Source organism: Oncorhynchus mykiss, chromosome 2 (assembly GCF_013265735.2).
Source record: "Oncorhynchus mykiss isolate Arlee chromosome 2, USDA_OmykA_1.1, whole genome shotgun sequence".
In the NCBI taxonomy this organism is placed as follows: Eukaryota; Metazoa; Chordata; class Actinopteri; order Salmoniformes; family Salmonidae; genus Oncorhynchus; species Oncorhynchus mykiss.
In genome coordinates, this window is record NC_048566.1 from 54,881,137 (window position 1) to 54,896,160 (window position 15,024).

The 15,024-nt window shown below is 41.0% G+C and overlaps 1 protein-coding gene across 3 annotated transcripts in view; it reads left to right on the forward strand.

The window, feature by feature from the left end:
• spg11 (SPG11 vesicle trafficking associated, spatacsin) overlaps positions 1-15,024 on the forward strand; it is a 91,969-nt gene that overhangs the window by 28,325 nt on the left and 48,620 nt on the right. For 2 of the 3 annotated variants that reach the window (XM_021565598.2, XM_021565615.2), the window contains exons 15-18: positions 1,647-1,860; positions 10,057-10,260; positions 13,496-13,602; positions 14,603-14,748. In XM_021565598.2, the coding sequence (XP_021421273.2) occupies positions 1,647-1,860; positions 10,057-10,260; positions 13,496-13,602; positions 14,603-14,748 (671 nt within the window). The remainder of the gene's footprint in view (positions 1-1,646; positions 1,861-10,056; positions 10,261-13,495; positions 13,603-14,602; positions 14,749-15,024) is intronic. The other variant, XM_021565607.2, reaches the window with a different exon arrangement.

Genomic DNA, 15,024 nt, shown 5'->3' on the forward strand with positions numbered 1-15,024 from the left:
ATATCATCTACTGCAGTTGAGGAACAATGGGAAATTAATTCTGCTTTGAAAGTTGATAAACTTGTACCCCACTTTGAAGAAAATGTCCCTTGAATGTTTTGGTACACCTACTGGAGAGCTCTTCTTTGTCTGCACCCATTATGCGTTGTTCGCACCCTCTTAAGCCTTAGCCCCACCCATCTCTTTTAGGATTCACATGTGAGGCCATGTGCTAAACAGAGTGAATAATGTAGGAAACAACCAAATATTTCACGACTAAAAGTGGTGAAAGTAGTAGCAAAAAGTAGTAGCACAAATACACTTTATCTAGTTCTTGGCCTATATCCTAATCTGACTTTGGTGCAGGTCATGCTGTTCTTCTTATTACAGTCTCTGGTAAACACACTATCAAATAAAATCTATGTTTATTTGTCACATGCACAGGATACCGAAGGTGTAAACGCTACAGTTAAATGGTTGCTGAAATAGAAAGTGTCCAGATAACAATGATAAAATATGCATACAATAATTGTATATTATTCTTACCCAGGCACACTTGTCTAAATTGATGGGTCATGTGAAAGAAATACTATAACAACCACCCAGCTAAGTGGATGGGTCACTATTGTCTAGACATGTAAACATGTACACATGTTAATGAAATACAATAGATGGCCGTAATCACCCCCATAATTAGCAATGCAAATTGTTTTCTGATACACAAATAATATTATTACGCAGATCATACACGTAATGTCAGCTAGAGAACCAGCAAGCTAACGTTCGCTAGCTACCTAACAGTACGCTTTTACTTGCAATGAAAATGACTTTCTGACAAAATTAGAAACGTATAATATCTGAAAATGTAGCTAGACACTTACCCGTATACACGGATGAACGCATCACAGGCAGACTGCTACCCCTTTAACTCCATTTTGTTTGTAGTTACACCTGGTTTGGCCTGCGTTGTGTCAAGTGACTCCGGTTCACACTCACCGTAGTTGTAGTCCATTACAACAAAAATTCAGGTCAGCAATGTTGTTGAGAGCAGTCCATGTTGTAGAGAGCAGTCCAACGTTAGGTCTTTAAAAAAACCTGCGGTAGCCAGAATTACCTCCACATACTGAGCAGCTCACGTTATAGACAGACGCACTCTACATGGCAGAGCAGTCCGAACTCCTCTCAGCATATCCAGCCCATCCATTATCTCAGCCAAATATGGCTAGCAGGATGGTTCCTCATTTTTTTCATGGCTAAACCAACCAGGCTCATAATTAAACAATTATATTCATATTTACAGATGGCATACACATTTGTTATTAAGGCACATGAAAGTTCACATGTTCCAGATGGCATTTCTGCCAAAGAACGCATTTTGATTTAAAAAATAAATAAATAATAAAATGTAAAATTGCCTCCTGTGAAGTAGTGACGTGTGACATATGACTCAATTCTTGAAAAGGGTCACAAATTTTACGTGCAAATCATACTTTACATGCTTGTACACTTATGTCTCTAATTACTTTCATATCTTCCGCTCATTAACTACAACTTTAGTGTGGAAGGGTGATATTTAAGAAATATTATGTTTTTATTCAAATTCAATACTGTATTGAGCAGTTAAATGAGCAATTGACACTTTTCAACCTGTGTTTATGTTTGACCAGCAGCTGTCAGTTCCTGTGACCCGGGGGTCCTGTGGTCATACCTCACCTCCCACCACGACCAGCGGAGGGTCACCGAGTGGATTGAGAGCCTAGCCGCCCAGAATGGTGACCCTTCCAGCGCCCCCCAGTGGCCCGCCCTCACGGCAGAGGTGGTCAACAACAACACCCGGTGCAGCACCCACATGAGGAACCACATCCTCTACATGTTGGCCAGGTAGACCCTATTCTGGGATCATCTTAGTCCTGTTTGAGGACAGTAAAGTATTAACTATCTGTTCATCTCTCGTGGATGCATGTAAAATAGGATGGTATCGTAAGACTCCTTAAAAACACGGCACTTCGCCCGGGTTACATCTTAGTGGGCGTGGCTTATACTGGGTACAGTGCACTTTTTTGTATTTATTTTTATTTTAGCCTTTATTTAACAAGGCAAGTCAGTTAAGAACGAATTCTTAGGCGAACTTTGTGCCCAATGCGCATTCATGTAAAAACGTTTTACCAGACACAAACTCCGTCGACACGAAGTGATGGTGAGTGAAGATATTTGTAGGCAACTAGTGTTGTACTGTACACCGAAGCTTGGTTCATTACTATAATTTTTTGTGAAATCAACTAAAAGTATTGAAGTTATTAGAAAATGTATTTGCCCTATAATTTTTTTTTTTTTTTTAAATCATCTAAAAGTATTGAAGTTATTAGAAAAAGTATTTGCCCAAGTTTATCATAAGACATGTACAGCATGTACACTACCGGTCAAAAGTTTTACAACACCTACTGATTCAAGGGTTTTTCTTTATTTTTACTGTTTTCTACATTGTGGAATAATAGTGAAGACATCAAAACTATGAAATAACACATAAGGAATCATGTAGTAACCCAAAAAGTGTTAATAAACAAATCAGAATGTTTTACATTTGAGATTCTTCAAATAGCCACCCTTTGCCTCAATGACAGCTTTGCACACACTTGATATAGGTCACCAAGTGCTAACAGTCAGTATCTAAATAATATGTGTGAAATTGATAGTGTATGTGATGTAAACAGAGAGGTCTACTTTCTTGGGGACCTGAATATTAACTGGTTTTCAGCATGCTGTCCGCTCAAGAGGAAGCTTCTCACTGTGTGAGAACCAGTGCCTGTAATCTCTTTCAGGTTATTAATCAACCTACCAGGGTGTTTACAAACACTACAGGAAAAATATCATTCATATGTATTGATCACGTTTGTACTAATACTGTAAAACGTTGTTCTAAAGTTGTATCCGTACCCATTGGATGCAGGGATCACGATATAGTGGCTATATCTAGGAAAGACAAAGTTCTAAAAGCTGGTCCTTAAATAGTGTATTAGATCATCCAAAAGATTTTGCTGTGACTCTTATGTGGATGATGTTAAAAATACTTTTAAGTCTGATGTGATTATAAAGTGCTTCCAGACACTGCACTTCATGAATATATGACATTTCTTCTTCCAATTTTTGATAAACATGCATTTGTTAAAAAACTGACTGGTAGAACTGTGAAGGCTTCATGGATTGATGAGTTTCTAATGAATCTGGCTGGACATCTGACTTACTGCAAATTGAGAAATGATGTGACTAAACTCAATAAAAAGAAAAAGAAACAGTATTATAAAGCCAAGATCAATGATATACAGTGCTATCAGAAAGTATTGAGACCCCTTGACTTTTTCTACATTTTGTTACATTTACAGCCTTATTCTGAAATGGACACAAAAAAATATTCAGCAATCCCCATAATGACAAAACGAAAACAGGTTTTTAGAAAATGTATTAAATATTTTTTTTTAAACAGACCTTATTTACATAACTATTAAGACCCTTTCCTATGAGACTCGAGATTGAGCTCGGTGTACTTTTTCCATTGATCATCCTTGATGTTTCCACAACTTGATTACAGTCCACCTGTGGTAAATTCAATCGATTGGACATGATTTGGAAAGGCTATATAAGGTCCCACAGTTGACAGTGCATGTCAGAGCAAAAACCAAGCCATGAGGTCGAAGGAATTGTCATTTGAGCTCCGAGACAGGATTGTGTAGAGTCAAAGATCTGGGGAACAGTACCAAAACATTTCTGCAGCATTGGAGGTCCCCAAGAACACAGTGGCCACCATTATTCTTAAATGGAAGAAATTTGGAACAACCAAGACTCTTACTAGAGCTGGCTTTCGGCCAAGCTGAGCAATTGGGGGAGAAGGGCCTTGGTCAGGGAAGTGACCAACAACCAGATGGTCACTCTGACAGAGCTGCAGAGTTCCTTTGTGGAGATGGAATAACCTTATAGAAGGACAACCATCTCTGCAGCACTCCACCAATCAAGCCACTTCTCAGTAAAAGGCACATGACAGCCTGTTTGGAGTTTTCCAAAAGGCACCTAAAGACTCTCAGACCATGAGAAACAAGATTCTATGGTCTGATGAAACCAAGATTGAACTCTTTGGCCTGAGTTCACCATCCCTACGGTGAAGCATGATGGTGGCAGCATCCTTGATGAAAACCTGCTCCAGAGCACTCAGGACCTCAGACTGGGGTGAAGGTTCACCTTCCAACAGGACAACGATCCTAAGCACACAGCCAAGACAATGCAGGAGTGGCTTCGAGACAAGTCTCTGAATGTCCTTAAGTGTCCCAGCCAGAGCTGAGAGCATATGCAGAGAAGAATGGGAGAAACTCCCCAAATACAGGTGTGCCAAGCTAGTAGCGTCATACCTAAGAAGACTTGAGGCTGTAATTGATTCCAAAGGTGCTTCAACAAAGTACTGCATAAAGGGACTGAATACTTATGGAAATGTGATATTTTTTTATATATACATTAGCAACATTTTTTGAAAACTTTTTGCTTTGTCATTATGGGCTATTGTGTGTAGATTGATTAGGGGGAAAACAACTTGATACATTTTAGCAAAGGCTGTATCCTAACAAAATGGCTTATTCATCACAAAACTATTAGATGTTGCCAAGTATTTGAATGATTAGGTAATTGGCAAACTTAGGCATGAAATGCCACAACGAACAGTAAGCCATCGTACCCATGCATAAAAAAAACAAGTAACGAAATAAACTTTTCCACAGTCCCCAGGTCCAGAACAAATTCAAGGAAACGGACAGTATTATATAGAGACATGAGTATGTGGAACTCCCTTTTATCTTATATAGCGCAAGTGAACAGCATCCTGGTTTAAAAAAATAAAATAAATAAACACCTCACGGCACAATGCATCTCCCCCATGTGACCTACTTGTTGTATGTGTAACTGATAGATGTACACACACGCACTACATGTTGTTTTAAATTGTAAAGTATTTTGTCTGTAATGTCAGACCCCAGTATGACTAGCTGTCGCCGTTGGCTAATAAATCAAAACATTTTAGTAATTTACCAGATGCCCCTTTCCAGAGCAACTGCATACATTTTCATACTGGTCCCACATGGGAATCGAACCCTTAAGCCTGGCGTAACTAGCGCCATGCTCTGCCAACTGAGCCACATGGGACCTTGTCAAAGAGAACATAGGTGTATCTGTCAACCAATGTGAAAGTGAACGAATCCAGATCAAATGGTTTAAATGGTTCAGCTTCCATGAAAACAAAAGCCATCAGTCACCTATGGAAATGACTTCAATACTCTCCATGCTGCCCTTTTGCCCTTTTCATGAAACCGCATGGAAGCCTGGCAAAGCCAAACTCTTGTGCATTCCAATCTTTTCGCAGATGGTATTGATGCAAATCTCCTGTTAGTTTTTAGGCATACCAAAAGCAACCCACAGCTTTTTGGTTGGATAATCCTTGGTAAGATCAAAGAACAGCCCAGCAATGAGGTCTGTATCCACTGTTGAAATGATAATGGTCTGTGCACCCTTTTGAAGGGCATCTTTAATATGAAGGCATACTCTAGTGCAGGGGTGTCCAACCCTGTTCCTGGAGAGCTATCTTCCTGTATGTTTTCACTCCAACACCAGTTGTAACTAAACTGGTTCATCTTATCAACCAGCTAATTAATAGAATCAGGTGGGTTGTAGTGAACCTACAGGATGATAGCTCTCCAGGAATAGGGTTGGACACCCCTGCTCTAGTGTCTCACTCTTCATGGTCACATTCTGACATTGATGTCAGAGACCTCTTTAGCACCACAGACTTATCAGTTGTAACAGATCTTTTCCTTCTTCAAATTCATTCCCACACACCAAATGTGTCAACATTTTGAAAAGCTCCTGTTTGTTAGTAGGATTTATGGGAAAGTCAGAAATTACATGGAAGCTTTCTATCGGATGCCTTTCCCTCACTTTTCTCTCGTTGAGTGTCCCACACTATTGATTCTACTGCAGTTTTACAACAGGTGCTCTACCCAAGGCAGGAAGATACTACTGCCATATTCGACAAATATGTCAATGATTTTGACATCAGAAGAAGAGGGCGTGGTGGGAAGGAGTCTACAGCAATCAGGCCTAGCAGATCAGAGTTTTTGATTAGCAGGTTAAGCATTCCGGTAGTTGTAAGGATTGGAGGACATGGGTTATTCTCATGAGAGAAAAACTTGTTCAGGTTTCCATCGCGAAACTTGCTCGCTATGTAAAGTTGAACGTGTACAATCACATTTTAATGCTGATATTAGCTTTTTCTCCTTTGTGACTGGCCTTGCCTTAACATTTTTAAAGAGTGGTACATTTTCCCTCTTATTGCTCTGGTGGATGGATGTGTTCCTATCCACAATGACTTCCTTAAGAGATTGAGAAGGGCCGAGTTTCTCAGTGGTAATGAAATCTTTGCTTGCACAATTGCATGTATCCAAAACCAGAAGCCCTGGACATTTATCTAGGAATGGATTCCCCTTACATGAAATTGTTGCACAAGCTGACCATTTGATGTCTGGTGTGATGAACTTTGCTCGTGTTGAAGGTTTTGTGTTAAAAGGGGACACTACATTCAAAAGCTGGGATTCAAAATCAACCAGTAGTATGTCCTGCTACTACCATCCATCTCCAGAAGGCAGTAGGGTTCTCCGTTCCTTTTAGTGGGTTTCCCCTGTTCCTTTTACCAGCTAATTGTTTTGCACATGGGCTTGGTCAAGTGGCATGCATTAGAACCTGTTTTGTGTTTTTGGCAAGACCAGGAAGTCTGAGAATCTTGCTAAAGTTAGCTGGTAGAGCTTTCATGTCTCATGTGGATAGAAATCCACCTTGCATAGTTTGTTCTGTCCAGTGCAAAGAACCAAGGCCTCTAATGTTCCAACATAAAGACCAAGATCTCTAGTTATGTGTGTACAGACAAAAATCATCACTCGTCTTTCAAATTCAAGAACAATGTTCCAGAACTGGAATGTTGAATACCTGCTTTCCATGGATTCGAACAGCCAAACATCTTTCAGGAATTTTGACAATGAACATAAAGTAACTTGATGACTGTGCCTGGTTTTGGTCAAGTGTGCTGCCACTCCAGCAAATGCTTACCCAGCACCTTACAACGTTCCCTGTTGGTCCCTTAGCATTTTCCCTCAGGACGTTAGCTGGGTAGCTGTCTGGAATTAATATTATACAGTGCCTTGCGAAAGTATCCGGCCCCCTTGAACTTTGCAACCTTTTGCCACATTTCAGGCTTCAAACATAAAGATATAAAACTGTATTTTTTTGTGGAGAATCAACAACAAGTGGGACACAATCATGAAGTGGAACGACATTTATTGGATATTTCAAACTTTTTTAACAAATCAAAAACTGAAAAATTGGGCGTGCAAAATTATTCAGGTGTGAGTGTTGACGAGGACAAGGCTGGAGATCACTCTGTCATGCTGATTGAGTTTGAATAACAGACTGGAAGCTTCAAAAGGAGGGTGGTGCTTGGAATCATTGTTCTTCCTCTGTCAACCATGGTTACCTGCAAGGATACACGTGCCGTCATCATTGCTTTGCACAAAAAGGGCTCTCCTAAAGTTGATTCAGCTGCGGGATCGGGGCACCACCAGTGCATGCACAGTGAGGCGAAGACATTTGGAGGATGGCCTGGTGTCAAGAAGGGCAGCAAAGAAGCCACTTCCCTCCAGGAAAAACATCAGGGACAGACTGATATTCTGCAAAAGGTACAGGGATTGGACTGCTGAGGACTGGGGTAAAGTCATTTTCTCTGATTAATCCCCTTTCCGATTGTTTGGGACATCCGTAAAAAAGCTTGTCCGGAGAAGACAAGGTGAACGCTACCATCAGTCCTGTGTCATTCCAACAGTAAAGCATCCTTAGACCATTCATGTGTGGGGTTGCTTCTCAGCCAAGGGAGTGGGCTCACTCACAATTTTGCCTAAGAACACAGCCATGAATAAAGAATGGTACCAACACATCCTCCTAGAGCTACTTCCCCCAACCATTCAGGAACAGTTTGGTGACGAACAATGCCTTTTCCAGCATGATGGAGCACCTTGCCATGAAGCAACTAAGTGGCTCGGGGAACAAAACAAAACATCTATTTTTGGGTCCATGGCCAGGAAACTCCCCAGACCTTAATCCCATTGAGAACTTGTGGTCAATCCTCAAGAAGCGGGTGGCCAAACAAAAACCTGCAAATTCTGTCAAACTCCAAGCATTGATTATGCAATAATGAGCTGCCATCAGTCAGGATGTGGCCCAGAAGTTAATTTACAGCATGCCAGGGCAGATTGCAGAGGTCTTGAAAAAGAAGGGTCAACACTGCAAATATTGACTCTGCATCAACTTCGTGTAATTGTCAATAAAAGCCCTTGACACTTTTGAAATGCTTGTAATTATTATTCCATAGTAACATCTGACAAAAATATCTAAAGACACTGAAGCAGCAAACTTTGGAAATTAATATTTGTGTCATTCTCAAAACTTTTGGCCATGACTGTACACTGGAGTTGTTTACCAAGATGACATTGAATGTTCCTGAGTGGCCTAGTTACAGTTTTCACTTAAATCAGCTTGGAAATCTTTGGAAAACCTTGAATGGCTGTCTAGCACTGATCAACAACCAAATTGACAGAGTTATAATGTGCAAATATTGTACAATACAGATGTGCCAAGCTCTTAAACCTTGTTCACATTGCAGCCCTTAATGCTCAAATCAGTTTAGTTTTTAAAATCAGTTTTGGAGTAATGCTTGTCCAAACAGCAAGTTACAAGTGACCAAATCGGATTTGTGTATGTTCAGACAGCAGTCATTTGCTGACATGGCTACCCTAGTTGTCATAGTGACAACAGGTGTGTGTGTGTGCAGGGATGTAGATTGATTGGTGGTGGTTCTCCTGTTTCCTATCACTTAGAAGTTATGTAGCAAGCTTAGGTGACATCAATGCCTGCCATGTATGTTTGCCAGTTGTTTTGAATGTTCAAAATCATAAGGTAAGAGCACTTTTAAAGCCTCAAAGGATAAGATGATCCAACTTTCAAATTGAGTCCTTTTTGGCTAGCCACAACAGTCAACTAGCTAGCTAGGTAGCTGTTTAGCTTTCTAGCACATTCACTAATTTGTTTCCAAACAATTTACAAGCTAATTAGCTACCACATGTTATTGTCAAACTGTCAACTGAGTACCTAGCAACCAACAACGTATGCCAAGAAACCGTCTAAAAAAAAAACACTTCAGGGCAAATAAATCAGATTTTACTGTTCAGATCAAAGTCGCATGGCCAGGAATCAGATTTGACTTCAAACCACCTACGAAAGTGATCTGAAATGTGGATTGAAATATCAGATTCCATGTGCTTTTTGGTTGTTCAGACTGTAGGAAAAAGAACAGATTTGAATCGGTTACGCAAAAAACTTAGATCTGAGTCACTTCAAACTGCCAATGTGAACAAGGCTTTAGAGACTTAACCCAGAATGACTCACAGCTGTAATCGCTTCCAAATGTCATTCTAACATGTATTATCGCAGGGGTGTGACTACTTTATGTATATTCGATTTCTTTATCTAATTTTTAAATAAAATTGCAAAAAAATCTATAAACGTGTTTTCACTTTGTCATTATGAGGTATTGTGTGTAGATGGGTTAGATAAAAACTAAATGTAATCAATTTTGAATTCAGGCTGTAACACAACAAAATGTGCAATAAGTCAAGGGGTGTGAATACTTTCTGAAGGCACTGTATGTTTAGTAGAAGAAATACTGGAGCCAAAATCTAAAAAATAAAGAAAATAAATGTATTATATTAAGGTGCTTCTTTCTGGATTAGTAGGCTTACTTGCGAGCCCACCATAGTAGAAGCAGAGAAGCAAACTCACAGTAAAAAATGTAGGCAAGTGTCGGCCTCTTGTGGCCAAACTGGTATTGCACCCTACACTGCTGAATACACGTAATGAATAGTCATATACGGTATATTACACTAGATATGTAAGAAAGCTATGTTAGCTGCTAACCTCCATCACCCACCACTCTCTTTGCAGGAGAGGAGTGTTCATCCAGGCCGAGATGGCTGATTTTGAGCAGCTGTTGTGGAGGCTGGGCCAGGCAGGTGGGGTGATGCAGGCCAGCCCACCCATTCCCCAGTACCGCTCCCCTCAAGGACACGACTTACACACACGCTTCATCCACCACTGCCTGGACAATGGCCTTCGCTACCTGCTCTACACCTACCTGGAGCACAACAGGTGAGGGAAAGGGACAATCAATATTTCATGACTATTTGCTAGGAGGAGGCTATGACTGAATCTCAAACCGAACACTTGGCCCCAGAGCACTTTTTCTTGAGTGGCCACTTGCTGATGTGTTCAGTGTTTCCAAAAATGTTTCAGTGATAATTTCTACGATAGCCTGGCTAATCCGAGTCACTCGACTCACAGCGAAGGAGAGCTGTGACACGCTGGTCTGGATAGGAGGCCATTATAAATGCAGTATTCTGCAATTTTTCATTGAGAATCACTATTGGCTCCTTAATTTGTCGCTAGATGACATTTTGCCATTGCCGCAACAAAGTCACAGCACCAATTTGCCTTGCTGCGGCACAGGTGCGGGCGTCAGTTGAGTATGGCAGTCGCCATACCCTAGCTCAAGACCAACAATTTAAAGTAGGCCATTTTTTTGCGGGAACTAAAATCATTCCAATCCAGATTTAACATGCAATAGCTGTTTAGAGTATTGCTTGGCTGGCTTTAGGACCATGGGGAACATCGCTCGGCCTGGGCTCCTTTTCTCTCACTTTTAGAATGCAGAGTGTGCCAGTGTGCTTTGCCAGTCAGCTGTTTAGGCAAAAATATACATGTCCTGTTTTTGGCTTCAAAGACGACAATTGTAGGCTATAACATAAACTCAGCAAAAAAGGAAGGGAAATCATGCACAGAACGAGCAGTATGGCTGGTGGCATTGTCATGCTGGAGGGTCATGTCAGGATGAGCCACATGAGGGAGGAGGATGTCTTCCCTGTAACACACAGAGCTGAGATTGCCTGCAATGACATCAAGCTCAGTCTGAAAACAATAAGTTCTAGGGAGGGGCTGTACAGTCATTGCTTTTGTCCAATCACAATGCAACTTAGGTTTTGGATTACACAGCTACGAGGTGAAAAAGGCAATGCTTGTGGAATGTACAGAGTACAGGCCTCGGTGTAACGCTCATTCCTTCAAATATAAACGAGAATCCGACCATCAATAGAAAGGCCTCTTTAGTGTCCTGAGTTTTCATAACTGTGACCTTAATTGCCTACCGTCTGTAAGCTGTTAGTGTCTTAACGACCGTTCCACAGGTGCATGTTTATTAATTGTTTATGGTTCATTGAACAAGCATGGGAAACAGTGTTTCAACCCTTTACAAATGAAGATCTGTGAAGTTATTTGGATTTTTAAGAATTATCTTTGAAAGACAGGGTCCTGAAAAAGGGACGTTTCTTTTTTTTGCTGAGTTTATGTGCATTGTCATGCAGTGACTGGAAGATAATTGAGACAATGCAAATCAGTAATGATTACTTATTTGAGCAAAAAAAAAAGTTTACTTCTGCCTGCATCCCTAATCCCTCTAGCCTACTAGCCCAAAGACAGGCAGATGGTGATATTGAGTCGTTTCATCTTACTGTACAAAGGCAATGTAAGCAGCTGTGATTACACTCGTGTCCCGCGTGAGCCAGTTCGTACATAAAACATTCTCCATTCAGCCTGTAAAGGCGTCGATTTCCTCCTTACCTCAATTTAAAGGAGAGAAGGCGGGGAATTTGAAAAAAATATGCACACTTTCTTTATTAAATGTCTAGGAATGCTAGTCCTGGATGTTGTGTATCGCGTTCAGCCAATCAGGTTGCAGCAGTTTGTTCAGCCAATCAGGTTGCAGTCTGGCTGAACGCAGGGTACAACATCAGGAATTAGCATTAGCCATTCTAGCATGGTGGTGTAAAATGAGGTTTCATAGAGAAAGTATGCATATTTTCCCCGTTTTTTTTTTCTTTCTCTCGCTACCATGCTATTAAATCGAGTTAAGGAGGGGATGTTTTCAGTACGAACCGGTACATGGGGGATACGAGTGTATAGCCCGCTGCATACACTGCTTTTGGACGATAAGATGAAATGTGGGTAGATGCTCAATTCGCCCGCCTCATTCTCACAAATGTATCCCGCTGTTTATGAAGTTTTTCATTCAACATGTGGCAATGAGAAATTGGTGCTACAATACCTTTTTTTAAGAAATACTGCACCTTCAAGCACAACTCCTTAGCTAGATGTAAACTTGTGCGACTAAAGCCGGGCGTGCACTGCACGATTTTTGGCCCCAATTTAGCTGTCCCAGACATGTTTTTGAGATCGGAGACAGAATCCCCATGTCGTTGCCTACTCAACGCTCTGCCATCATCAACGCTCGTTTAATAAGAGCAGATCAGAGACACAATCTTAGGGCTCGCGATCCCGTCTTTGTCGGCACAATGCTCTTGTAGTGTGAGATGTGCAACGAATGACAAGTTTTGAGAACGGTGATCAGAAATGGCCAGTGAGCTCGCCAGTAAGATGATGACTTTGCATCACCCAGAATGTGTAGACTTTCGAGCAGGAGCGATGACTACTACTAGTATGCGTTTATACTTTTAGAAGCCAAATTGTAAAACTGTTACAGCTCTGAAGTTCACAAGCACTGTTATCAAATTCAAATTGTATTGGCTAGATATTTCATCTCTGTATGGCAGAGGCAGCTTTGAGCCACAGCATGTTCTAGCTACATTAACAATCTGTTCATGTGGTCACATCGTTGTTTTCGCGAGACATCGTGGTATTGAGCATCCTCATGATGCAAAAACGTTCAAATTAATTACAGATTTCTTGATGATTCATTCAGACTATTTTGAGGGCGGCAGGTAGCCCAGCGGTTTGAGCATTGGGCCAATAACCAAAAGGTCTCTGGTTCAAATTCCCAAGCTAACAAGGTAAAACATCTGTCTTTGTGCCCTTGAGCAAGGCACTTCACCCTAATTTGCTCCAGGGGTGCCATACTACTTTGGCTCACCCTGGAAAAACAATTTGTGACAATAAAACAAATATATTTTTCTTTAGTAGTGGCTTTGTTGTTGCTAGGTAACACGCTAAGATTTGTGGGTAGAACTTGCTGCCTCGGGAGCCGAGTTGGCACAGGATGCCCACTTGGTAGAGAGGTTGCTGAAAGACACAGTAGAGCCCTCGATCACTCGACAACTAACCGTTGAGATTGACTTGTGTTCGGTTTGAGATTCAGCTAATGTATTGTATTTATTGTATTAGGAGCTTACTGATCTTGGTTTTGAAAGTACTTTCAATTGTCAAACAAACAATCTCCAATTGAAGCTATTTGTGGCTCAGATGAAACTGCATTTGTGAAATATACTGTATGTTTTTGTAGCTCGTGCTCCATCTTTGTTTTCTTTCTTTGTATCAGGTTGACACCCAGGAATTGCCCTGCTCTAGCTGATAATGGTCTATATGAAAGTCACCCGTGGTTTGAAATGCTGGTGAAAATGCAAGAGATTACCAGAGACCTCTCAGGTATGGCAGTTTTAGTTATGTGGTGATGGGTTCTGATTTCTTAACCTTTGGAATCATGAAATATACTTATTCATTTCACTGAGGGAGAGAGGGTAATGTATAACGTTTACATTATGTCAGGATATGTTATTGTTAGCCATCAGGGATCCTATGGGAGGAGAAGAGACAGTCGGGTACCAGTCATCATGACAGCCATGAGTTGGAGAGGAGTGAGGAATTTGGGCAGTGGTCAGGTTAGATGAAGTGAGGAATAACTTCTGGATAGCAACAGAGGTGTATTGGCTGTCCAGATGTGTAAGAAGGGGCCCAGCTTAGGAGAAAGGGTTAAATGTCAGTGTTTGTGTGAATATGTTCTTTGCAGATGTATGACCCAGTAGTTGAATAAACTTGGTTTGAGCTCGATTAAGCATCCGTGAGTTTTTTTTAGTCTGTTTATTTTTAACCTAATAGTGGTATGTCATGTTTTATTGTTGGTGCTTAAGGTTGATTTATAGTCCGTCTTATGAAATGTCTCTAGACCATTAGAATGCGACAAGTGTCATTGGCCAAAGCTACATTGAATTTATACTCATGCCGACTGTCTGTAGACTGTCAATGTGACTGTCATTTTCCTTGTTGCATAGGCATGAAATATTTTCAACTTTGAACCTGTCGTTGGGACCATTGTTAGGATAGCCTGATTTTGACAGCATCAAGAAGTTCTACATTTCTGTTAAAATAAAAGTTGTCTACAGTCTAAACAGATATGTTCGGTCGTCATTTGAACTGTCTAGCAAGCAAACAGCGAACTAAAACACTGTTGGAAAGTTGCTTTCAGTTGCCTGACTTGCTAGATTAGCATATCCTAAAAAAAAAATTAAACTGATGGGTTTATTGGTATAGAGCAGGTATGCTATTTGGAACACCAGGCTGCTGATGTCATGCAGCCCTATTTGTTTTTGACATGTAGTTTGACGAGTCATTAATAACCATTAAATAATTATGTGTCTCTGTCCTGTAGATCCAGAACGTGTGTTCCAGGCCAGTCTGACCAGTGCCCAGGTCCTCATCCCAGGCAGCCAGGCCATGATTAGCAGCATGCTCCTGGAAGGACACAGTCTTCTGGCCCTCGCTACCATCATGTTTGCCCCGGGTGGCATCGACCAGGTCTGGACCTTTTCTCTCCTCAAAAGCCTTATATTTGGTAACCGCGTGATGCTATGTGATAACTGCACGAGGGTATCTCACCTTATAATTCTGCCTTCAGCGATTTCCTAGGCAGGAAACAGGAATTTCATGCATATAGTTTGTTTTATTTCTCATAGTGGCCATTTTTTGGAATGCGGTGATCAGGCTGGTTCCACCAGGCTATTGGCCAAAAGGTGAACAGCTCCATCAGTGCAAGACAAAACCTAATCTATTGGCTCCGGTTATAATACCATG